The sequence below is a fragment of the Neoarius graeffei genome, chromosome 3 (genome assembly GCF_027579695.1).
Source record: "Neoarius graeffei isolate fNeoGra1 chromosome 3, fNeoGra1.pri, whole genome shotgun sequence".
NCBI classification, from domain to species: domain Eukaryota; kingdom Metazoa; phylum Chordata; class Actinopteri; order Siluriformes; family Ariidae; genus Neoarius; species Neoarius graeffei.
In genome coordinates this window covers 5,328,554-5,355,154 of record NC_083571.1, presented here as the reverse complement: position 1 = coordinate 5,355,154, position 26,601 = coordinate 5,328,554, and the positions used below count along the sequence as shown (strand labels likewise).

General features: G+C 41.4%; 1 protein-coding gene across 1 annotated transcript in view; it reads right to left on the bottom strand.

Annotated features, from left to right (window-relative positions):
* LOC132882489 (uncharacterized) overlaps positions 1–23,161 on the bottom strand; it is a 51,439-nt gene extending 28,278 nt beyond the window's left edge. Inside the window, exon 1 of the mRNA XM_060915604.1 lies at positions 23,032–23,161. Coding sequence (XP_060771587.1) covers positions 23,032–23,161 — 130 coding nt within the window. The remainder of the gene's footprint in view (positions 1–23,031) is intronic.
* Between the last annotated feature and the right edge of the window lie 3,440 nt (positions 23,162–26,601).

Genomic DNA, 26,601 nt, shown 5'->3' with positions numbered 1-26,601 from the left:
ATGGAATTTTGAAACTTCCACATCATTGCATTCCGTTTTTATTTACAATTTGTACTTTGTCCCAACTTTTTTGGAATCGGGGTTGTAGATGACTTGCAATCACGTGATCAAAATGTGCTACGTCATGAGCGTCCGCCACGATGGTGGATATACAAAGCAACTCGGACGGCAGCTGCTGAAAGCATGTCTGTAAACAATGCTGAAATTTCTCACTATTACGATGATTTGAACGCTCGAGCGAAGATTTGTTACAAAGAGAAGATAGATATGTGTGGGTTTTGACCCGTATTATTTAAAAAATTCGGACTTTTCTGATGATAAGACGCTTCTACTGACCATCGAGTACCCAGATATCACGTTCTATCTGGTTCGGCTGCTGAAGAATCAAGTCCTACCTTGGACGAAACATAGCCCATGTTCTGATTGGGTGCCCAGTCTGGATTGTTTCTATTGTATAATTTTGCTGGCGCTCCTAGAAGCGAAATGCTAATACACGTGTTAAAATTATAACAATGACCGAGTGAACCACGACAAGAGAACACTCAACACGAAATAAAATTCTTCCATGATATTATCGAGAAAGCTTTTGAATCTCACCTGAGATAAAATGATCACCGCAAACACGAGCTGTTTTGGTTTTAGCCTCTGTTAGATCAGCCCTGCCGATGTTGTTCAGGCATGCTTGTCTCCTTTCCATACTGAGCCTCAGAGTTTCCTGGTCCTCTTTCCGAATCATGGACGGAATTCTAAAAAATCAGAATGTGCCACGGTCACGAGTCCTGTTGTGACCACAACCATATAGAGTACAAAGATATGGCGCAGCTAAAAGAACGCTTAAAGCAGTGGAAAAACAAAGAGAGTTGACTATGTTTTGTATGGAATGTTGCTTAACCCCGGATTTGTATCTCCACCAACATGGCCGACATCCAGGTTTCTATTTTGCTTTGACGGCACTTGCAAGTCAAGGATAGGTGAAAAGCCAAGGGCTATAGAAGTGGAGATCGGCGTCGCCCTGAAGGGTCTGGTTAGTACTGGGATAGGAGACCACCTGGGAAGACCAGGTCCTGGCATGGGAGGAACTTTGACTTTGATTGTTTTTGCTCAAAAAAAGGTGTGGTTGCACGCCAGTGATACTTAGCAGTGGTAGAGTTGACTAACGTCACACTCTGTTGTGTTTCCATCATGTGTTTTGCCACCCCTTATTCACAATACTTCACATTAAATTTTGATAGAACCTTCTGGAAAGCCAGATACCAGATGTTCAACCAGACTCTTGAAGAAGAGTCTTATCGTCCTGTTGAATCTATCTGCTTTGTTGGAATAATTTAAAAAAAGGCCCAGAATATTCTGTTCCACAGCTGTATTGAATACAGGTTCTGTAGAACTGTTAGTAATTATGAATGGAAGCTACAACTGAAAATTAAATGACCTATGAGTGGTTTTCAAAACGGGTTACACATTTTTCTTCTTCTTTTCCTCCAGATTTCCATTTCCCCCATCACATCCAGTCCACCTTTGTGTTGTTGTCCATAATCTAATTCCACTTTCAAGCACTGTGCTGTCGGCTTTATGTGATATCCACTGTTTTATGTGATAGCCATCGGTATGAAGAATTACGAGCAATCCCATGACTTCCGTTACACCAGAAGAGACATTCAAGACTAAACATTTTAAATCAGTTACTGAGAAACCTCATAAAACCATGGTGTTTATTTTTCTTCTTTCTCAAGGTCTTTTCAGTGTTTTGGCTAATAGTTGGGGAAGCCATGGCCTAATGGTTAGAGAAGCAGCTTTGGGACCCTGGTTCGATTCCTTGGACCAGCAGGACTGGATGAAGTGCCCTTGAGCAAAGCACCTAACCCCCCAGCTGCTCAGGCAAGCGTGGTCACGTACTTTGTGTCTGATTAGCCAAAGAAGAACCTAATGATGTGATTATCAGTTCAAGTGGTAGCCTGGCCAAAACTAAAACTAGTTACCAAACTGAAATCACTCCAAATGCTGAAAATAAAACCACTCACTCAAAGCCCAGACCTCAATCCAATCAAGAACCCTTTGGGTCCATCCAGAACAGGTTGATTTGTACAGACATTGTGTCACAGATCATGCGACATTCTGATTGCGCAGAGTTGGATCTTTAACAACTAATGATGCTAACCCTCCAAAAATCCATTTTAATTCCATTTTGTAATGCAACAAAACAGGACATTACCTTCATATCAGTGCTCCTCTATTCTCAAAGCACCAAAGCGTCACTTTGGACTCCAACAGTCTGGTCGAATTGCTAGTTCTTTGAGCATAATATCAAATTAGCTTGTGATATTAGCGATATTAGAGTGCATCTGAAAAACGGATAACACCTCAGAGAAAGGATTTCCATTTCTGAGCCATGCATAGAGACAAATAGCTATTTTATGCATATGAACATCAAACAAAAGAAAGAAATCACTTGCTAATGAACGGTAAAGCTGAGGCTCTCAAATCTATGCCAGTCCACGATGGACAGGACGTGGATGCGTTTGGTAATGAGGCAGCGATAAAGCCTATTGCATTATGCAGAATCAACACGTAAGTAGGCAAAAGGAGCCATTTTATTTTCTCAGATCTCATGAATATATACATACATAAAAAGTCTTTGAATTTGTTCCCAAAATAGGCCATTTCCACTCCGACAACGAATATCCAGGCATCCGTTCTCGCTCTGCGCTTCCACTTCAGACCTGCCACCGGTAAAAAGTGTCTCATTACAAGAACTCGATCTGTATATTAAACTCAGAAATGTCCACACACCTTCATACTGTGTGTCATTGCTGTAGAATTCAACCTGCTACAAAAAAAGAAAAAAAAAGGATTCGAAATTTGGTTTATTGATCATTTCTGAGCTCAATACTGGCATTGGTGATTAGTGTCGAGGCAAAGCACTGGTTCTTATTTCGTCAGTTATGAATACTGAACAAGGCTGGGGTATGATTGGTGAGGTTGACCTCAAAATGTTGAAGGAGTTTTCATGATGATTCCTCAGAAAGTCCTTCGGGAATCGCGGACGATTGCTCACACATATTATTGAGAAGGCAGCGTCGTGGTGAAGGCGATGGAAATTGGGTGTCGCTTATGATTTGAATTTTCCAAGTTGGTGTGAAAAACAAGTGAAGCCAGGGGAACACAAGGACATTGAGTACGTTGTGTTTAAATCCTAGCAGTTTTGCTCATGGGAGATCTCATCTACATCTCCATGAGAAGCTGTCATTATGTAATAATATATATATATATATATATAAACACCTCTCTACTTGGAGAAATTCCAGTGATGAGATAAATGTAGCTTGATTTAACACAGACTCCAGCTGAGTGACAGGTGATACAGTACTCTGTACACTGATGATTCAGTTTTTATTCAGGATCAGAACTCATTACACACAATCAGTAGTCCAGCAAACCAGAGTCAACTTTAATCTTCATTTACAGTGAACTCCATCATCACTGAGGGTATGAACCATTTTTACTGTTTTAAATTTCAAGTCGTAGTCCATGTTCAGATCAATTGACTCGTGTCAATTCAGAACACATTCAAATCAACTGACTCATGTCAATTCATAATTGACTCAAATCAACTGAGTTGTGCCGATTCAGAACGGACTCAAATCAACTGACTCGTGTCAATTCAGAACGGACTCAAATCAACTGACTCGTGTCAATTCAGAACGGACTCAAATCAACTGACTCGTGTCAATTCAGAATGGACTCAAATCAACTGACTCGTGTCAATTCAGAACGGACTTAAATCAACTGACTCGTGTCAATTCATAATGGATTCAAATCAATTGATTCATGTCAATTCAGAACTGACTCGAATCAATTGGCTTGTCAGTTTATAACGGATTAAAATCAATTGACTCATGTCAGTTCAGACTCAAACCACTTGACTCATGTCAATTCATAACTCATTCAAATCAGTTGAATTGTGTCTATTCAGAACTGACTCAAATCAATTGACTTGTGTCAATTCAGAATGGACTTGAATCACTTGACTCATGTCAATTCATAACTCATTCAAATCAATTGACTTGTGTCAATTCAGAACTGACTCACATCAACTGACTCATCAATCCAGAACTGACTTGAATCAATTGACTTGTGTCAATTCAGAACTGACTCAAATCAATTGACTCATTTCAATTCAAAACTGACTCAAATTAATTGACTCATGTCAATTCAGAACTGACTCGAATCAACTGACTTGTGTCAATTCATAATGGATTCAAATCAATTGATTCATGTCAGTTCAGAACTGACTCAAATCACTTGACGCATGTCAATTCATAACTCGTTCAAATCAGTTGAATTGTGTCAATTCAGAACTGACTGAAATCAATTGACTTGTGTCAATTCAGAATGGACTCGAATCACTCGACTCATGTCAATTCATAACTTATTCAAATCAATTGACTTGTGTCAATTCAGAACTGACTCACATCAACTGACTCACGTCAATTCAGAACTGACTCGAATCAATTGACTTGTGTCAATTCATAATGGATTCAAATCAATTCAAATCAAGGCTCAATATTGGGTCCAGTCCTTTTCACCATATACATCAACACCTTTGCCTCTGTTGTTGGAAATGCTAAGATCCATCTGTATGCAGATGATACAGTTTTATATTGTGATGCCTCTACCTTGTTTCAAGCGAATCAATTGTTACAGCAGTCCTTTAACTCATTACAGAGTACTTTTGCTGACCTAAGATTGATTTTAAATGCCAAAAAGACTAAGGTCATGCAGTTCACTAAATCACGATTAGCTTCCACTCCCCTAATAATAACCACCCTAGATGGCCAATGTATAGAGAAAGTCTCAGTATACAAATACTTAGGTTTGTGGATTGATGATAAGATCACTTTTAAAGTTCACATAGAGAAACTGGCCCAGAAACTGAAAATTAAGCTTGGATTCTATTTTAGAAACAAAGCATGTTTTATTCTTCAAGCTAGAAAGAAACTGATAAATGCCCCCTTTCTTCCTGTACTGGATTGTTGCGACATCTTATACATGACATCCTCTACCACCCTACACGCCCTCGATACAGTTTACCAGGGTGCACTACGTTTTATTGCGAATGCCAAACCACACACTCATTGCACTCTCTATGAGTTGACTGGTTTTAGCTCTCTCTCACTGCGCAGATGGATCCATTGGCATATTTGTATCTATAAAGGTATTATTGGCAAATTGCCTTCATATTTTTCTAATCTACTGTCTCAAATGCACTCATCTTATAGTTTGCATTCAAATAACATTATACTCTTAGGCCCTGTCCACACGGCAACGGATTCAGGTGACTCCGATACAATTGCTTATCGTTTAGGCCTGGCGTCCACACGGCACCGGCGTTTTGGGTGCCCAAAACGCAATCTTTTTGAGAACGGGTTCCAGAGTGGAAAGATCTGGCAACGTTGCCGTTGTGAAGTTGTCTGGATGAGTAGAACGTATTTGTTTATGATGACATCACAACCACATGACTGTGAGTGCTTCACGCCGGGAAGAAGTGTAACGAACTCGATGTGAGTTGTCAACAAATCCTATAACTTGGTTCATAAAACGTGCTTACAAAATATTTTCACTGTGAATATTTATTGTGTAATGGTGCAAAGTGAGAGAGAGAGAGAGAGAGAGAGAGAGAGACTCTGCCCTTAGGGCAGAGTCAATCCCGCCAGCAAAAATAGGGAAAAAAAGGAGCGATCTCACCTCTTCAGATGTTGGTTTAAGTCCTACAATACATTCCTCAAAAAGGGCGTAGAAGAGCAAATTAATCCATCAACGTGTAGCATTCAATTTATTCCGGACCATTAAAGACGCCGCCTTCCGCATAGAATCATACGTCATCCTCGCCGCCATATTGGAGAGGTCAAAGCGGAGAATAAAGATTCATGTGCTGCGTTTAACTGTACCAACAGGTTTACCGTCCAAACGAGATCACATGGGATTACCTTTCACAGGTGAGAAACAACAAATTAATCCATCAACGTGTAGCATTCAATTTATTCCGGACCATTAAAGACGCCGCCTTCCGCGTAGAATCATTCGTCATCCTCGCCGCCATATTGGATAGGTCAAAGCGGAGAATAAAGATTAGCTGCGTTTAACTGTACCAACAGGTTTGCCGTCCAAATGAGATCAAATGGGATTACCTTTCACAGGTGAGACTGGAAAAATACTTTTCATTGTATTTGGTCATTATAATGTAATTTTACGAACAGATTTTCCTGACTTTGTGGCTAATATGAAGTCTCGCACATAATAGTTTATGCGCATGCGTCCTTACTACTTCTATTGTTCTGGTGTCTCCGAAGGGACCGTCTTACAGCGCCCCTAGAGGTGTGGCATGTGTATTGCATCGTTTTCAGCAAGCGCTGCGTTGCCATATGGACCTGATATTTTACTGATCGTTGCCCATGTGGACGCGATATATTTTTAAATAACATCTCGTTGCCGTTGTCGTGTGGATGTAGCCTTAGACACACCACGAACACAGACTGAGTTAGGTAAGACAGCTTTTAACTTTGCAGCTCCCTGGTGCTGGAATCTCCTTCAAAAAGATCTTAAGTTATCTGTTGCTATTCCTCTCAACCATTTTAAAAAGCTACTCAAACACCTTAGATCTGACAGTTGTAAATGCTTTCACTAACGAACCATTCAGTTATTTCTGTGTTGTGCGGTACTTGTCTTGATTTGCTTACTTGTTTTTGTATTTTAATCTCTCCAGTGTTATGTATGTTTTGTTGAACCTGTTTTTATGTGCTCCGTTTCTATGTTTCGTCATACTTTGTGCAATGTCTATATGTCTGTATGTCAGGGCTCCCTTGTAAAAGAGGCTGAATGTCTCAATGGGACTCACCCTGGTAAAATAAAGGTCAAATAAATACAATTTAAAAAAAAATGACATGTCAATTCAGAACTGGGCGGCACGGTGGTGTAGTGGTTAGCACTGTCGCCTCACAGCAAGAAGGTCCGGGTTCGAGCCCCGTGGCCGGCGAGGGCCTTTCTGTGTGGAGTTTGCATGTTCTCCCCGTGTCCGCGTGGGTTTCCTCCGGGTGCTCCGGTTTCCCCCACAGTCCAAAGACATGCAGGTTAGGTTAACTGGTGACTCTAAATTGAGCGTAGGTGTGAATGTGAGTGTGAATGGTTGTCTGTGTCTATGTGTCAGCCCTGTGATGACCTGGCGACTTGTCCAGGGTGTACCCCGCCTTTCGCCCGTAGTCAGCTGGGATAGGCTCCAGCTCGCCTGCGACCCTGTAGAAGGATAAAGCGGCTAAAGATAATGAATTCAGAACTGACTCGCATCAACTGACTCGTGCCAATTCAAAACTCATTCAAATCAATTGACATGTCAATTCAGAACTGATTGAAATCAAGTGACTCGTGCCAATTCATACCTGGCTCAAATCAACTGAATCGTGTCAATTCATACCTGACTCAAATCAATTGAGCGAGTGAGATTTGGTTGGATTTCGTTTGATTTCACACTGTGAGTCCATGTCAGCATCTTCAGGATTGAGCGTTAAAAATATTAATTTGAGCAGACACACTGCTTTATTTGAACATGATTCCTCTGTGTGTGTGTGTGTGTGTGTGTGTAACACAGCTCGTTGCTAATAAACTCCAGTGCTGGTAATGAGTACTGCATTATACGGTGCATTATGTTCACACTGACCCTCTGCTGACCTCCAGTCTTACACGACCAGGTCACATTGATAACGGCTAACAGCTAACGGCTAATCCATCTACATGTAATCACAGAGAGATCAGTGAACAGTGCAGATGCGCAGGATCGGAGTTGAATGTCTTACAACGAGGCTCAAGGTAACGTTAAATGTTAAATGAGAGAAGAATCAATGGATAATTATAACGATTCATTCATGAAAAATATCACACATATATCACATCGCCTTACCACCGAGTCTCTGGGCAGGAAAACACACAGATACACAGTACAGCAGGGCTTTAAGTTTTATACCCTTTTACAACCCCTGGCAAAAAGTATGGAATCACCAGTCTTGGATGAGCACTCATTCAGACGTTTTATTCTGTAGAACAAACTGAGATCACAAACATGATACAATAATAAAGTCATTCCAAAGTGCAACGTCTTGGCCTTCAGAAACACTAAAATAAACGAAGAAAATACACTGTGATCGTCAGCAAATGTTACTTTTATAGACCAAGCACAGGGAAAAAATATGGAATCACTCAATTCTGAGGAAAAAAAATATGGAATCACTCAATTTTCAGGTAGAAAATAAAGGCCAATTTATGCTGACAACCCAGTCCTCGCAGATGGCATCGCAGACAGCATCTGCGTAGCCCCCCCACCTTCGCAGACGCTCTGCGCGCACCTCCCAAAAATTGTGACCACCGCAGAAGCCTCGCAGACAGCGTCGCAGACAAGAGGGCTCTGATTGGTCCACTCTACATCCGCTGTACACGCACTTCCGCTTCCCTACTTTCCCGGTTTGGTTTGTTTTCACGACCGCCATTTTTAAAAACACGAGCGAAGATGGAGCAGCACGAAGAGCGGTTGATCGAGGAAGTACGTACATCTATACGACTCCAGTTCTAGTCATTATAAAAAAAAAAAGTTCTAGTCATTATAAGTAACCGGAGGATAAACACTCCACTAACCACAGCCACCAACTACTCCTAGCGACTTCGCGCCCCCTTGCGTTGTGCCGGTGAATAACATCGCGCACGCCTATTACTCCCCGCTCAACAATAAATTACAACTGTCTGCGAAAAGCTATCTGCGAAAGCCTTGTCGCAAGAGCATGCAGAGGCCTTAAGGACTCACCCAGTCAATTTCCTTTCCCTAAATTGACACCTGCCTCAGATTAGATCTGCTCGTTAGTCTGCAGTTAGAAACAGCGCAGTTATCACACCTTGGAGGGCTGCTGGACCAAGTGGATTGGCAAGAATCATGGCTCCAACAAGAGAGATGTCTCTTGAAACAAAAGAGAGGATTGTCAAACTTCTTAAAGAAGGTAACTCTTCACGCATGGTTGCCAAAGATGTGGGCTGTTCACAGTCAGCTGTATCTAAGATATGGACCAAGTACAAACAGCATGGGAAGGTTTTTAAAGCCAAGCGTACTGGTAGACCAAGGAAGACATCAAAGCGTCAAGACAAAAAACTTAAGGCCATATGTCTTGAAAACCGAAAAAGTACAACAAAACAAATGAAGCATAAATGGGAGGAAGCTGGAGTCAATGTACAAGTATGTGACCGAACCGTGAGAAATCGCCTAAAGGAAATGGGATTTTCATATAGGAAAGCTAAAAGAAAACCATCATTGACACCTAAACAGAAAAGAACAAGACTACAATGGGCTAAGGAGAAGCAATCGTGGACTGTGGATGACTGGATGAAAGTTATCTTCAGTGATGAATCACGAATCTGCATTGGACAAGGTGATGATGCTGGAACTTTTGTTTGGTGCCGTTCCAGTGAGATTTATGAAGAGGACTGCCTGAAGAAAACATCCAAATTTCCACAATCCTTGATGATATGGGGCTGCATGTCAGGCAAAGGCACTGGGGAGATGGCTGTGGTTACTTCTTCAATAAATGCACAGGTTTACATTGACATTTTGGACAGTTTTCTTATCCCTTCAATTGAAAAGATGTTTGGGGATGATGAAATAATTTTCCAAGATGACAATGCATCGTGCCATAGAGCAAAAACTGTGAAAGCATTCTGTTAGGACTGGGACTGTTTTGGCCTCTAGAGGCCACTGTTATTTCCTTTTCTGGCCATGTTTGTTTTGGGCCTCTAGAGGTCACCACTGTGTTCTGTGTTTTGTTTTTGTCTTATTGCCTGTTTCCTGCCCCGCCCTGTCCTTAATTAGTTTGTGTATTTATACCCCTGAGTTCAGTCCTCTTGTCACGGAGTCTTTGTGCTGTTATGTTTAGCTCCAGTTACCCCTGTTCTGATTTCCTCACCCGTGTCTTTGTGGTTTTTGTACTTTGCTTTCTTTTGGACTTTGTGTTTACCATTTTGGATCCTCTGAGCGTTTGCATTTTTGCCTCTTCTTTTCTGGTTTTTTGGCTCTTTGTTTCTTTGGACTTTTTTTTTTTTTTTTTTCCTGGTTATCTTCTGAGCGTTTGGATTATACTTTTGTTTTTGCCTTAGATTGTAAATAGTGTAAATATTGTAAATAAACCTTTTGATACTTTTTCTACTTCCACCTCACGCCTCTGCATTTGAGTCATCCCCCTGGTGGCCTAGTGGGGGTTTGCTGGATTATCACACCAGCGAACCAGGTTCGAATCCCAGCAAAACCCTAACACATTCCTTGGTGAAAGACGCATCCAGTCAATGTCATGGCCTGCAAATAGTCCAGATCTCAACCCAATAGAAAACTTGTGGTGGAAATTGAAAAAAATGGTCCACGACAAGGCTCCGGCCTGCAAAGCTGATCTGGCAACTGCAATCAAAGAGAGTTGGCACCAGATTGATGAAGAATACTGTTTGTCACTCATCAAGTCCATGCCTAAGAGACTGCAAGCTGTTATAAAAGCCAGAGGTGGTGCAACTAAGTACTAGTGATGTGTTTTGAATGTTCTTTTGTTTGTCTGTTTTTCATGATTCCATATTTTTTTCCTCAGAATTGAGTGATTCCATATTTTTTTCCCTGTGCTTGGTCTGTAAAAGTAACATTTACTGACTTCCACAATGCTTTTTCTTCATATCTTTTAGTGTTTCTGAAGGCCAAGAAGGTGCACTTTGGAATGACTTTATTATTGTATCATGTTTGTGATCTGAGTTTGTTCTACAGAATAAAACATGTGAATGAGTGCTCATCCAAGACTGGTGATTCCATACTTTTTGCCAGGGGTTGTACATGTCAAATGTTATCGAAGAGATGTGATTTGTATCATTCTTTTCTCTAAAATACCAAAATTTGCTGTTTTGTTGTTATATGATTTTAGATATTTTTTCCATTTTGACAATAAATCACATGGCTACATGATGTCCTAATTCCCTCACCCTGGATAAAATGCAGTACTGAAGTATAACATGGTAACACTTCACTTTATTTAAGGAATGAATAAAACACTGCATGTCGTGCCGTTATAGGAAAATAATCAGTGTTGCGGTGGTGTGATGAAGCGGTAACACCACCCTAATGTTAATTATTAGCTTAACTGGCCAACAGGTGATGAGTTTCAGCCAGTATCTCACTGGGCTGCGACAGCTTGCGACAAATTGCGAACGTCATTCACGAGAGGGTTTCAAAAGTGTCTTGAAACACTTTTCTCAATTTCTTCGCATGAGTCGCAAAGTGTCGCTCCTTTGTCGCTGAAATTTTGAACATGTTCAAAAAATTCGTCCGACAAAATTTCTCTCAAAATGTGTCGCTGGTGTCGCAAAGCCGTCGCGAACCCTTCTTGAGTCAGTTTCCGTGAGGCTTCCTCTACTTCCCTGCCTGCTGAGGGAAAGCTGGGCTGCGACAGCCTGCGACTAGTTGGAGACACAACAATTGTGGTAAAATATGCGAATATCAATTCAGTGTGATTCCAAGTGAAAATTGCCGCTAATTCTCATATTTTATCGCAATTGTTGTGTCTCCAACTAGTTGCGGGCTGTTGCAGCCCAGTGAGATACTACCCTTATGCCATCGTGTGTCTGTTGTCCGTCAGGCGTCGTGCACATTTCATGAAAATCGCTTCTTCACTGATTTTTATTCTTGTTGGCAGGAAGGTGTCTGGGATGCATATACAGTAGTTTCTACCCAAATTTGCATAATTGCAATTAATAATGAAGATATGGAGTAATTAATCAACCCCTAATGAGCAGTTTCAACATAAATCGCTTCTTCTCCCTCAAGTCAAGTTTATTTGTATAGCGCTTTTAACAATAAACATTGTCGCAAAGCAGCTTTACAGAATTTGAACGACTTAAAACATGAGCTAATTTTATCCCTAATCTATCCCCAATGATGAAGCCTGTGGCGACGGTGGCAAGGAAAAACTCCCTCAGACGACATGAGGAAGAAACCTCGAGAGGAACCAGACTCAAAAGGGAACCCATCCTCATTTGGGCAACAACAGACAGCCTGACTATAACATTAACAGTTTAACATGAAGACAGTTTCGTTGATGTTATAAACTCTTCATTGATGGAAACTTGAGTGCAAAACTGTTCATGACAACTGCAATCCTAAAGTTAGCAAGTCAACTGCAGTCCTCAGCCATAAAAGCATTACTGTAAGAGTCCAGAGCGTCCTCCAGGTATAACCCTCAACTGTCCTCATGGGGCCGTCCTCCACAGGAGCGATGCAATAAAACTCCGACCAGACACAGGGCACCAGGATGGATCAAGCAGGTCCGAGGGGCAGAAGAGGCTGGCATCTCAATCCCAGGACCGACATGTAACTCAGAGGGACAGATTGGGGGGGGAAGAGAGAGAGAAAGAAAACACATGTTGTTAGGTATGCCCTAAAAATGACAAGTATTAAATCTGTGTGGTAGGCTCGCAGAGACGAGAGTCTTTACATCAGGCATAACACACAACAATGGCATGTTAATATGGTAAAAAATATATCATGACCTGCTCTGGCTGGATGCTTGATTGGGTGATGGGAGCACACTCCTCAGCAATGATGAGATGCAGATGGGACCCTTAGGGCTGGCCAAGACAATTCAGTTACATTTCACCGGGTCTGGGACATGCGACAGAATGTCTGACGGCTGATTCCCTGCAGGCTACGATAGCCAGTCGAGGTCTCCACCCTCTCCACCAAAAGATTTCCTGTTGACTCCATGTGACTCAGAGGGACAGATTTGGGGTGGGGGGGAGGGAAAGAAAACACAGGTTGTTAGGTATGCCCAATGTCACCTGAATAAGTAGGAGCAATACTTCAATACTTCACTGGTTTTGATTCTTTCTAACATGAAGGTAGAGGTACCTAGGGTGCATCTAACTTCTACCCAGATTTGCTTCATTACAATTATTAATGAAGTTATGGACTAATTAAGCCTTAATGAGCAGTTCAACAAAAAGGTCAATTCCTCGCCATTTTGGATTCTTTCTGGCAAATAGGTCGGTATTCCTAGGGTGGATATCGCTTCTATATATAGCATGTATATAGTGTATATAGCATGCAACATTTATTGTGCAAGGCAGGCGGCCCACTTTAGATCGTTCCTTCTGGACTAGATGGGGCTGGAGCAAGCTACGCCGTCATTGACGGTCTCGTTTTCTGATAACAGTGCATCCAAAGTATTTTGTTCCTCTTATACTACAGCACTTAGACTCTGACAATGATTATAATTTTTGTATTTATGAAAAAAAGACACATTGTACGGTATGTTTTATTCATTTATAGTTACATTTAGTGTTGGGGAATGTCTATGTCCTGAAGATGTCAGGAACAGATCTCTGACACCAGAGAATCTTTCCATAAATGTAAAAAAAAACCATCTCTGAACAGACAACTTCACCAATTACAGATGTTTTTTAATCTGTTTCAGCAGGATGAGTGGTTACTATACCTACTCATAGAAATGAATGTGAAGATGTGATTTGGAGCTGCTGTTATAGAAAACTAATCTACACCTTCCTTTATGCTTTGGTTAAACTGAATCTCCAGGGTGTGGGCTGACAGCCAAGTATAGCCGTCCAGCATTAGTGATATCTTCATAACTAAGTGGTAAATCCTAAAGAACCGTCCGTGATCCATAAATGACCCATCTCACACCCACTGTACGGTAGCTGCATGTTCTGCTCTCGGCTGCGATAAATGTACCTCCTGCTGTCAATCCTGAGCTGAGAGTGTACTCGGCAGGGATGGCTGCTTCCCACGTCTGCGATATTTATACCTGCATTTATAAGTCACATGACATCAACCTAACAGTCCAGTTATGGAAATGTCTTCATGTCTCACTCAGACGGTGTTCACTAACGTCTCAAATACAACAACAGTGTGGATCTAGAGCACTGTGTAACCAATCAGAGGAGCTTAAAAGTGAAAACCTCTGGTGTGTTGTGTCTGTAGTTTGAGTGTGATTATATCAAACAGGAACTTGTTTCCTAAATGGTGCTATAAATGGATAAATACTATGACGTGTTGTTGATTAATGAGCTAAACGGGCACTCGGTAGAGTCCATTCCTACGCCAAGCCAAATATTCAGATTTGCATCAAAATCTAGTCAGTTGTTCCGTGGCCCGTGGCTCACCTTTCCTCCAAATTTCATCCAAATTGCTGTGGTATAAGCAGAATAAAACACCACTTTTACAGTCACATGCTGTTATTGGGAATTGTTATACATACAGGACTTTCTGGACTGCCAACTGAGGTTCTCTTCCAACACAGAAGGGATCCTGAGGGAGTGCCACCAGAGGAAGGAAACTGAACTCTTTTTCTGTCAGTCAGAACATCTTGTTGACGTTCTATTATACATTCATTGAAAGTGTTTTAGCTTTTTCTATATGCTGTTGGTATTACTCCATTACTGTACAGGATAGGAACCGCCTGCATAATACTGTCAAGGTGTGTTCTAAGGGTGTTTTCACACTCGGTCCCTTTCAGCCATCTAACCGAACTCAGATCGATGACAGCATTTTTTGTGCATATGTGAACACTCCAACCGTACCCAGACCCCTTTAAAGCGAACCGAACTGAGACCACCTCAGGAGGTGGTCTCAGTACGGTTCGCTAAAAATCAACGGTACGGTTCGCCTAATCTGCGCATTGTGAACAAAAAGCGCACCGGGTTCACTTCGCCTTTTTCACTGTAGTTTAACCTTCTTCGTTTGCCGTAGTTGGTCACGTGACTGTAGCAGGGAAACTCAACTTCCTTTTGGAACTTACCACAGCCGCTGGAATAAATTTATTTTCCTTAATCTGCACTATTTTGATGAAAGAATACAGCAAGGCAAGCATGGCAGCAGACATTTTGATTCAAGAGAAAATTACCCAGAATTCCGTGCACTGGGGGTCTGAGGGCTCTAGAGGACCTGGTGTGAACAGAAAGAGGACTGAGGCCCCATCAAACCTTAACTGGACCAGAAAGAGAACCCAGTCCTCTTTGTAATAAATTCACAGTGTGAACACAAAAAGAACTGAGTTCTTTTTCTGTTGGTCCACTTTTTGGTCCACTTAAAGAGGACTGAGTCTGGTTCCTTTAAAGGGGACCAGGTGTGAAAACACCCTAAGATTATTGGACTTCCTGCTCGCCACCTGAATACTGCGTACGAGCAGCAGGCTAGCGGCCTGGCTCGTCGAATTCTTAAGGACTCGACTCATGCGTTGTTCCCGGCATTTGAGCAGCTGCCATCTGGTCGCAGGTTCCGCTGTCCGGCCTGTAAGACCCAGAGGAGGAGAGCAACCTTTGTTCCAAGTGTTATTCTCCTCCTGAACTCTACGAAGTCTTAAGACAGTTACAATAACGTAAGTCTTCTGTACAATACTCTAGTGCAATATCACATGTCCTGATGTGCAATATTACAATATCACCTTGTCACTTTAACTACAATGTCACTCTAATCATATTGTCATTTTAATTTTATCCACGCGTCATTTTATTTATTTGCCATATTTTATCTCCTGCCTTTTTTTTTTTTTTACTTTATCACTGGCAACAGGCTTGCCATTGTATATTGTACATAATACGCTGTTTGTTTGTTTTTTTGCCCACCCATTTTTGTGATTTTATTCTTTTTGTGATTTTATTTTCTTGCTCTTTTAATGTACTGCTCTTCGCCCTTCTAATTGCCCTTCGGGGATAAATAAAGTTTTGTCTAAGTCTAAGGACACTTTTTTCATGGAATAAAAACATGCTCTATTCCCTTCTAGCGGGTTTCATTGATTTGCTTGTTTAGCATGTAATATTGTTCGCATATCATGTATCCTACATGTATTACATCACTCAACCCAAAGGAGAATGAGCGTTGAATATGGTTTATGATATTGCATGGTTGTCAAGACAACATGACGTCATGCGTCGGCAGGGGCACTGCTAGAAATTTTGGGCCCTATGAAAGAATATAATATTGCCCAATCTACTGATGGTTCACCATCAATTCTGCATCTCCCGTGCGCAGCTAACGTTAGGATTGGAAAGCAACAAACCTAACGCAGTGTCATGCTCTGGCTCCGCCTACACAAGACTGTCATGAATAGGGAGAGGCATGAAATTTCAAGACTATCTATTCTAACAATTTTGCAGAAAATGGAAAACCAAACCAGAAGGTTGTTGTATTTGCTCGTTTTAAGAGACAAAATTATTAAAGATATTTTTATTAAATTAACTTACACATGGTAATCATATTAATATTGTCCTCTTAGGGCCCTCTGTCAATGCTGGGCCCGTAGAATCATCCTAATGTTTCCTCCCCTTAATGGCACCCCTGCATGTCGGAGACGTAAAACTTCCACGCTAGCAAATGAGCGACTGTGATAATTTGTAAACAAACATGGCCGCCAGGTTTGCTTCATTAAATACCGAAGATTTTGAGAGAATTTTGAAAGAGAAAGATGCATTGAACACCCGAAAGGAATGTGTATGGATAATAATAATAATATTGGCTGGCTTTTTTTCGTGGTCTATCAAATATATTCTATTCAGCTACTTGTATTCGACTTGTTCAGTATCATGCTAGCTGAATGGAATATATCTGATATACCACTCAATGCCAGGCAATATTATTTAAATAATCAACTTTCTGACTGCTTCATAACACCACGCCATTGTTGATTAATTTACTCTAATAGCATGACACGCGATTTATTCCTTACTTACATACTATTCGATTATATAACTGTAGAAACTGCACAAAGTTCATCATGTTACACATACAACCCCGATTCCAAAAAAGTTGGGACAAAGTACAAATTGTAAATAAAAACGGAATGCAATGATGTGGAAGTTTCAAAATTCCATATTTTATTCAGAATAGAACATAGATGACATATCAAATGTTTAAACTGAGAAAATGTATCATTTAAAGAGAAAAATTAGGTGATTTTAAATTTCATGACAACAACACATCTCAAAAAAGTTGGGACAAGGCCATGTTTCCCACTGTGAGACATCCCCTTTTCTCTTTACAACAGTCTGTAAACGTCTGGGGACTGAGGAGACAAGTTGCTCAAGTTTAGGGATAGGAATGTTAACCCATTCTTGTCTAATGGAGGATTCTAGTTGCTCAACTGTCTTAGGTCTTTTTTGTCGTATCTTCCGTTTTATGATGCGCCAAATGTTTTCTATGGGTGAAAGATCTGGACTGCAGGCTGGCCAGTTCAGTACCCGGACCCTTCTTCTACGCAGCCATGATGCTGTAATTGATGCAGTATGTGGTTTGGCATTGTCATGTTGGAAAATGCAAGGTCTTCCCTGAAAGAGACGTCGTCTGGATGGGAGCATATGTTGCTCTAGAACCTGGATATACCTTTCAGCATTGATGGTGTCTTTCCAGATGTGTAAGCTGCCCATGCCACACGCACTAATGCAACCCCATACCATCAGAGATGCAGGCTTCTGAACTGAGCGCTGATAACAACTTGGGTCGTCCTTCTCCTCTTTAGCCCGAATGACACGGCGTCCCTGATTTCCATAAAGAACTTCAAATTTTGATTCGTCTGACCACAGAACAGTTTTCCACTTTGCCACAGTCCATTTTAAATGAGCCTTGGCCCAGAGAAGACGTCTGCGCTTCTGGATCGTGTTTAGATACGGCTTCTTCTTTGAACTATAGAGTTTTAGCTGGCAATGGCGGATGGCACGGTGAATTGTGTTCACAGATAATGTTCTCTGGAAATATTCCTGAGCCCATTTTGTGATTTCCAATACAGAAGCATGCCTGTATGTGATGCAGTGCCGTCTAAGGGCCCGAAGATCACGGGCACCCAGTATGGTTTTCCGGCCTTGACCCTTACGCACAGAGATTCTTCCAGATTCTCTGAATCTTTTGATGATATTATGCACTGTAGATGATGATATGTTCAAACTCTTTGCAATTTTACACTGTCGAACTCCTTTCTGATATTGCTCCACTATTTGTCGGCGCAGAATTAGGGGGATTGGTGATCCTCTTCCCATCTTTACTTCTGAGAGCCGCTGCCACTCCAAGATGCTCTTTTTATACCCAGTCATGTTAATGACCTATTGCCAATTGACCTAATGAGTTGCAATTTGGTCCTCCAGCTGTTCCTTTTTTGTTCCTTTAACTTTTCCAGCCTTTTATTGCCCCTGTCCCAACTTTTTTGAGATGTGTTGCTGTCATGAAATTTCAAAACGTCTCACTTTCGACATTTGATATGTTGTATATGTTCTATTGTGAATACCATATCAGTTTTTGAGATTTGTAAATTATTGCATTCCGTTTTTATTTATAATTTGTACTTTGTCCCAACTTTTTTGGAATCGGGGTTGTATTTAAAAAAAAAAAAAAACATCCTGTGCTGATATAATCCTGATGCTGTACATCAAAGTGACCAGGATGTTTGTTTGTCGAAATTTATTTCGTTATTTGCATTTTCAGCTCAATTTATAACCTCATTCTGAGTGTGTATATGTATATACAGTGCTGTGTAAAAGTCTTAGGCGCATGTAAAGAAATGCTGTTGAGCAAAAACGGCTTAAAAATAATGAAATGAAATGTTTCAACGTTAAAAAAAATACTATAAAAGGTAATCAGTAAGCCATAATAAATGAAACAAAGTCAGTACTTGGTGTGAGACAAAATTCCACACATACCGGTAGAAAGGCCCCCATCGAGTGCTGGGCTCAAACCCAGAACCTTCATGCTATGAGGCAACAGTGCAAACCACTACACCACTGTACCGCCCTAATGGTGATGTCAAAAAATAGAAATCTATAACAACAGGGTGCCTCAGACTTTTGCACAGTACTGAATATGGAGCTGGAAATCTCCAAAACACAACCGTATGCGGTAAAGAAATAAACTGAGACAGATGAATGTGAAAGGGAAAGCGACTGATGATTGAGGCATCGGTTCCTTATTAGCCTTTACACAGACACCCAGTCAATAAAATCTTGGCACACTGTAATTCTTATCAATATTTAATGCTGAGGTGTTGAAAGGTCTCTCGTGCTGATCTAACCCAAGGCGCTTTGATTTTTTTTCCTTTCTGAAATGATAGGAAGCAAAAATGTGATTCATGTTGTGCCAATAAACTCGGATTTTTATCGGAAATAAAGCACCACTTCATTTTTTTTCTGTATCAGCCCAGTCTCCTGAATGCTTTAGGGCTCATAAAGAGTAACACCGTGTCCTCAATAGATGTAATACGATGTTATTTTAAAAAATAACCATTTTAGAGCTCATTATCTCTCTATAATGAAATATATGGAAATAAAATTTCCATTTCGGTCCATTGGCCCAGTCACAATCCAGCAACCATTTTCCACTGGTTTAATTTTCCATTCATAAGAAGAAAAAAAATCAATCAGAATTTAAGACAAAAAAAAAAACAAAATAAAGAGATTTCGAGTAGGGCGGCACGGTGGTGTAGTGGTTAGCGCTGTTGCCTCACAGCAAGAAGGTCCGGGTTTGAGCCCCGTGGCCGGCGAGGGCCTTTCTGTGCGGAGTTTGCATGTTGTTCCGGTTTCCCCCACAGTCCAAAGACATGCAGGTTAGGTTAACTGGTGACTCTAAATTGAGCGTAGGTGTGAATGTGAGTGTGAATGGTTGTCTGTGTCTATGTGTCAGCCCTGTGATGACCTGGCGACTTGTCCAGGGTGTACCCCGCCTTTCGCCCGTAGTCAGCTGGGATAGGCTCCAGCTCGCCTGCGACCCTGTAGAAGGATAAAGCGGCTAGAGATAATGAGATGAGATTTTAGGAAGGATACAAAATTTTCCTCCGTGATTGGATCTTTCGCAGGCACGAGACAACAAAGTGTTCGGGTGATTTTATTGGAAAAACAAGTCAACATGAGAGATTCGACCGGAGTTTCAAGCTGATTGAACTAACAGTGAGTGAACTGGAAGAGACAGCAACAAAACACACGGACCGGTGACAAATATCACTAAAAAACCCAAGAGGGTTGTGCCATCTTGGCGTTAAAAAACATTTAAAGCAAAAGCTCATTGCAACGCCGCAAAAAATGAACAATATATTCCGTATATACGATAGTTTTATGTAGATTAAACACTTTTAAATGTCTTTAAAGGCCAAACAAAGACATGCCGTTCTCTCATACAGATGTACAGGAGGTTCATCAGCACAGCGGCGTGCCGTCAAGGCAAGTGTTACAGCCTGGAACTGAAATCAACGTAATTGGGAATTATTTACACAAAATATCCCATTCTCTGGATTCACTGGATATGAGCAATCGTGCGCTCTGATTGGCTACTCTACAACTAGGATATCAGCTCATATACCTGCCATGAGTAGAGAAAAACAAAATGTCGGAGCCTGTTGCTGAACCAACCGAGGATGAAATAAAAACTCGACTCGAAAACAAAACCACAAAAAAGCAACAGCATATGGAATGAAAGTATGTGGTGATAAGAACATCTCATCTCATTATCTCTAGCCGCTTTATCCTGTTCTACAGGGTCGCAGGCAAGCTGGAGCCTATCCCAGCTGACTACGGGCGAAAGGCGGGGTACACCCTGGACAAGTCGCCAGGTCATCACAGGGCTGACACATAGACACAGACAACCATTCACACTCACATTCACACCTACGCTCAATTTAGAGTCACCAGTTAACCTAACCTGCATGTCTTTGGACTGTGGGGGAAACCGGAGCACCCGGAGGAAACCCACACGGATACGGGGAGAACATGCAAACTCCACACCAAAAGGCCCTCGCCGACCACGGGGCTCGAACCCGGACCTTCTTGCTGTGAGGTGACAGCGCTAACCCCTACACCACCATGCTTTTTTATTTAATTGTAATGTATACTGATGACACTCATCCATGTGGAAGGTCACGTCATATTAGAAGAGCATAAAAGGGAAATAAACGTAACCCTTTGTATGGTCTAGCTTCATTTTAGTTTTGTAAATAAGCTCTATAAGGACCTGGTCACACTACAACTCGTGATGGGTTTTGCGAATATTTGGCAGTGAAAAATTGGTAGCAATCGTGCAATACATGGCGAGTGTTCTCCAAGCTTTGCGAGTTGTTTTTTTTCCGCCTTGTGAGTGAACTTCGCAAAGAATTTCAGCACATGCATTGAAATTTGGTGGCGATGGTTTTGCTGGCAAACTAAGCAGCGAATACTCGCAGATGGGTTTGGGAATACTTCCTGAAGCTCGGGGAACCTAATGTATATTAGCTACCTTGCCTATGTGTTGGTGGCCCAGAAACCTAACTGACGAAGCTAAACATGCTACACAACATAATGCAATGGCATATGATAAGCTAACTAGCTAATGAAATGATAGAAGCAAATGAATTTAAGGTTCTTATCATCTAATAACAAATTTCCTGATAAGGCACATCATGTTTGCGCAATCGATATGATGTCAGCAGGTCACTTAGAATGTTTCAGCTTTGAGATGTAGTCTTCTGTCCTGTCGTTGAACATCAAAGCTACAACCCCAAATCAGAAAAAGTTGGGATGGTACGTTGAAATTGAAAACTGAAAACACTGATTTGTAAATAATCTTTGACCTCTGTTTCACTCAAAACAGTACACTAACACGGTATTCGATGTTTTACCTCATGAACACATTTCAATTTTGATTCTTGGAAAACACTTCAAATAAAATTTTGGACAGTAAAACATTTACCACTTTATAACGTTCTTGTTCCTTCTCACAACACTGGAAAGAGGTTTAGGGACTGAAGACACCAAGTGATGACATGTTTCAGGTCCTATTGTATCTCATTCTTCCTGCAAACAGGTCTTAAGGTTTGTCTGTTTCTAAACTCACTACACATTCTCTATTGGGAACTGAGGTGACACGCCCTCTTCTTCCACAGCTAAGCCTTTGTAATGTGTGCAGAATGTGGTTTTATGTCTGCTTGTTGAAATCTCCCTGAAAAAGACGTCGTCTTGAAGGCAGCAGACTTTGCTCCAAAATCTCACTGTACTTTTCTGCATTAATGCTCCATCACGGAAGTCTAAGTTACCTTTGCCAAGGGCACTGACACGACCCCATACCATGACACACCCTGGATTTTGGACTTATTCCAGCTAACAGTCTGGATGGTCCTTTTCACCTTCAGACCACATGACGTCCATTTCTTCCAAAAAAAGACCTGGAATACTGATCCATCTGACCACACTGTGTGATGGTCCATCCCAGATGCCTCCGAGCCCAGAGATGTCGACGAGACTTCTGGACACAGTTAACATAAGGCTTCCTTTTTGCACAGTAATGTTGTAACTGGTATTTGTGGATGTAATTCTGTATTGTAGCTTGATAAAGGTTTTTCAAAGTAATCCCGAGCCCATGTGGTTCTATAAGCTGTAGATGAATGATGGCTCTTGATGCAGTGAGGGATCTGAGATCACGGGGTTCAGATTAGGCTTGAGCCCTTTACCCTTTACATGCTGAAATTCCTCCAGATTCCTTGAACCGTTTAATGGTATTATACACTGTAGAGGATGAAATATCCAAATCACTTCCTGTCTTTCTTTGAGGATCATTGTTTTTAAACATTTCAACAATTTTCTCATGCATTTGTTGATAAACTGGAGATCCTCAGCCCGTCTTTACTCCTCAAACACTCGGCCTTTCCTGGATACTGATTTTGTCCCAAATCATGATTACAGTCACCTGTTGACATCACATCATTATTTTACCTCATTACGAACCCTAAATTTCCCCTGTTACAACTTTTTCTGATTTGGGGTTGGATTATTCAACTCTGCTAAGTCAGTCTATCTATCTATCTATCTATCTATCTATCTATCTATCTATCTATCTATCTATCTATCTATCTATCTATCTATCTATCTATCTATCTTTAACCATGAGGTGACTGTATGACATGTGACATGATGCATCTCATGGATGCACTGGGACGGACCATCAGTGATGTAACCTGGAGTCACTGGGTGTTTCTGGTCTTTCAATATCATACACCCTCTCGCAGGCGACCCAGTCAGGGTTGATCAGACCCCAGCTTGCTTCCCAGTAGCATTCATCCACGGATACGCCCTCTTCATCCAAAGCCACTGTCATGGTCCTACCTGTGGGCTTCTCTCTTCAGGTAACATCTCCACTCAGCATTACCGGCCACGCCCGCACTCACTCCCTCTTATTATCTTTCAGTGACTGTCATTGGCTGTTGCCAATCACCTGCTCTCCCCCTGTGTGTATTTAAGCTGCAGTTCTCCCTAGCCTCAGTGTCAGATCATCTGCAACTCTCAGCCTGATAACCTGCTCTGTGTTCCTACTACTCTGACTCCTGAAGATTTCCGGTTCTGTTTGACTCTGTCTGCTCTCCAGCCCCAGTAACCTGATCTGCCTTCTGTTCTGTCGACTCTGCCGCTTGCCTGCCCCTCCTGTACCTTCACCTGATCTCCAGCTCGCTCAGCCCTACAGCCACTCCTCTCTGACTATGCCTGGTCCCATCTCATCTCTGCTGCTAAGCAGGGTTGGGCCTGGTCAGTACTTGGATAGGAGACCTCAGATATCACTACCAGCCATCCCTGCCTCTCAGTTCTCCTGCCACTGGACTTCACACACATTCTTCCAACTCCCCTATTATTAATAAACTGTGGTTTGAGCGCATTTGACCTCCTCTCCTGTCTGTTCCGTGACAGCCACCTTGTGGCTTTCTTTGCGGCTTCTGCTGCATTCTTCATGGCTTTCTTCTTTGCTTCCCCTGTGATGCCCAGCATTGTAAATGCCCTGCAGAGTAACAGTCCTGCAAAGCCTCAGCAACCCACTTCCACTGGCTCACATCGGACCCACCAGCTTTGCCTTTGGCATGTGTCCACAAGCTCCTGGTACTTGGTGCACTTTCTCTCATTGGCCTCGTCCACACACTCTTCCCAGGGTACAGTTAATTCTCACATGAAAAATATACACCAAATGAAATGTTGTGTTTTATTGAAACTGAAGCCAAGAACGAGTCTTCTTTTTCTATTTGTCCACTCAGCAACTACGAACAATACACAGACAGTTCAGACACAAAATACGATTGCCCCAGCCACCCAGACTGCTGATTCTTCCTCCCCTGGCTGGAGATATCAGACATGAGAAAGTGTCACTCTGGAGTTGTCGGATAGCTGTCCCCTTATAGCCAACTGGACACTGACAGGGTGCCATTACCTTTGAGAGCATGTCCTTTTATGTTGTTTTGGTTTCAGTATGAAGAAAGAGAAGAAAGCCTTTCTCTCCCACCATTCATCCTGCATTCTGCACAGTAAGATGAAGAAAGAGAAAGTATCGTATTTTTATTTAGTTTGCATGATGAAGATACTTTACAAATTGTTAGTGATATTGTTTTATTTCGTATTTTAGCCTTACTCACCCTGAAGCTAATCCTTCTGTTTCATTACATCCATATCACGATGACAAATCTGTGGTTTGGGGTTTGGTGTCTGTTCTCACTTTCCCATGTCACGAAGTAGCCTGATGTGGACTTGTTCGAAATAAAAACGGGCTTGTCGGAATCGACCCACTTCATCAAAAACAAATCAATGAGTTTGTATACAGCAGTCAGATGAGAAAAGCGCAGGAACAGGAATCTCCTCTGGGCTTCATGGAAGAATGACAGTTTGGACTTTGCAAAAAGATAAAAAGTGCAATGTTTGGGAGAAACCCTGAGAATGTTATTCCCACTGTGAAGCATGGTGGTGGTAGCATGATGTTAAGAACGACTCATGGCCTCTTGCTTGTTTCTTCCATTGACTAATCTTCTCTTTAGCTGATCACAGATTTTACATGAACGCTTTCCTCTTGTGACATATTTTTTATATTTAAAAAACAAAACAAAACTGAATTTAATGCTGCACTGTGTGATTTTTTTGTTTGTTTGTTTGGTTTTTTTAAACAAACCCTGACTGATACTTTTCCAATACTTTGCTGCTGAAATTTTTTTGATTGGTCTTCAACAATAACAACAAAAACTTTATACAGTCCATAATTATCGACACCTTTTCAGATTTATCAATAAAAACAATTTTACAAAGCTGAGTTTCAGATCCAACAGTTATTATTGGTTAATTAATCAACAGGAAGACCCGCCCCCTCACCCTTTGAGCTTGTTGTCTGATGACGCAGCTCGTTACCCGAAATGGAATTTTTTCAGCACGATCAGCAATTTTTCGAAAAACCCGGACGTTATCATCGCAGGTAAGCATGGTGGAAAGATCACGGACATGTTTTTACTCATCAAATTCACTGATATTTCATGATCTCCTCGTCAAAACCTACTTTGTTTCTCACTCTTTCATTCGACAGCCGCCATTTTGTATCTAAACGCGCGTTTGAGAAGTCGCTCACGTGAGGTGTCGATAATAGTGATCACTTTCCACTAACGGTGTCCACCATTATCAACACCCTGTGGGATTAAGGGACATTTACAACTGTTATGGATCGATCTTTGTGTAACATTGCTGAAGTAGAACAATGAAGTACTTTAAAAAAAATAAAAGTGCTGTGATTTATAATATTTTTTTTTCTGGTTCATAACAGAATGGAATGTTTATAGAGTGGAATCTGATTGCAATAAATAGAATTAGAGCAGAATTAAATTCCGAGCATATAAAAAATTACATGCTTGAAATATTCAGATTTTTCTATTCCGTTCAGAAAATATATATATGTTATTTCCCAGCTGGGAGGTCCGTATCGTGAAATACCGTGACCGAGGTCTTGAAAGTACTGAGTGAGGCCCTCTGGGCTGAGGTCAGTATTTAAGGCCGAGGTCACGGTATTTCACCATACGGACCGACCTTAAGCTGGTAAATAATATATGTATTTTTTTTCTTTACCAAATTCTAACAGAAAACGAGAGCGCCCGAAAGGGAAAACCGAGCCGAGCCACCATTTTGAATCCTCATTCACGGCTGTAATGCAAATGGTTTCCTCCTCGGTATACAAGTGCACTTCCATGGCAGGAAAAAACTACATTTTGCCGCCTATGTAGTCCCCTATTTATACAAATAGGATTCATTCAGGATTCAGCCATGTTTTTGCTCGGCGTTAGCAACAGTTACAGGTTTTTAGCTTTCTCCTGAAATGTTTTCTTTTATTTCTTCTTCCTCAGGGTAGTAAAACTCGCTTTCGCTGTGAACACTGTCGTTATCGCTATCCATGCTGTAAAATTAATGCTATTCTCCTGAGAAATGCTGGCAAAAAATTAATATTTTTGATAATCTTATAAATAAATCTTATAAAAAAAAAAGATAAATGTTGACAAAAAATGCCGCTATGTTTGTTGTTGTGAACGACTGAGTCACCAGAGGTCCGTAACCGGGGTCCGTAACCGGGGTCCGTATCATAGGATACAGACCTGCTCGCCAGCCAATCAGGGCGCAGGATTTGATGGAAACCACACCGCAAAAAAATATATATATTTTGCAGTTTGTTGTAAATCTCTACCACATATTACAATATCAGGAGACATTTTATATTTGGGTTCGAGGAATGGCATGCGACCTTTGACCTGG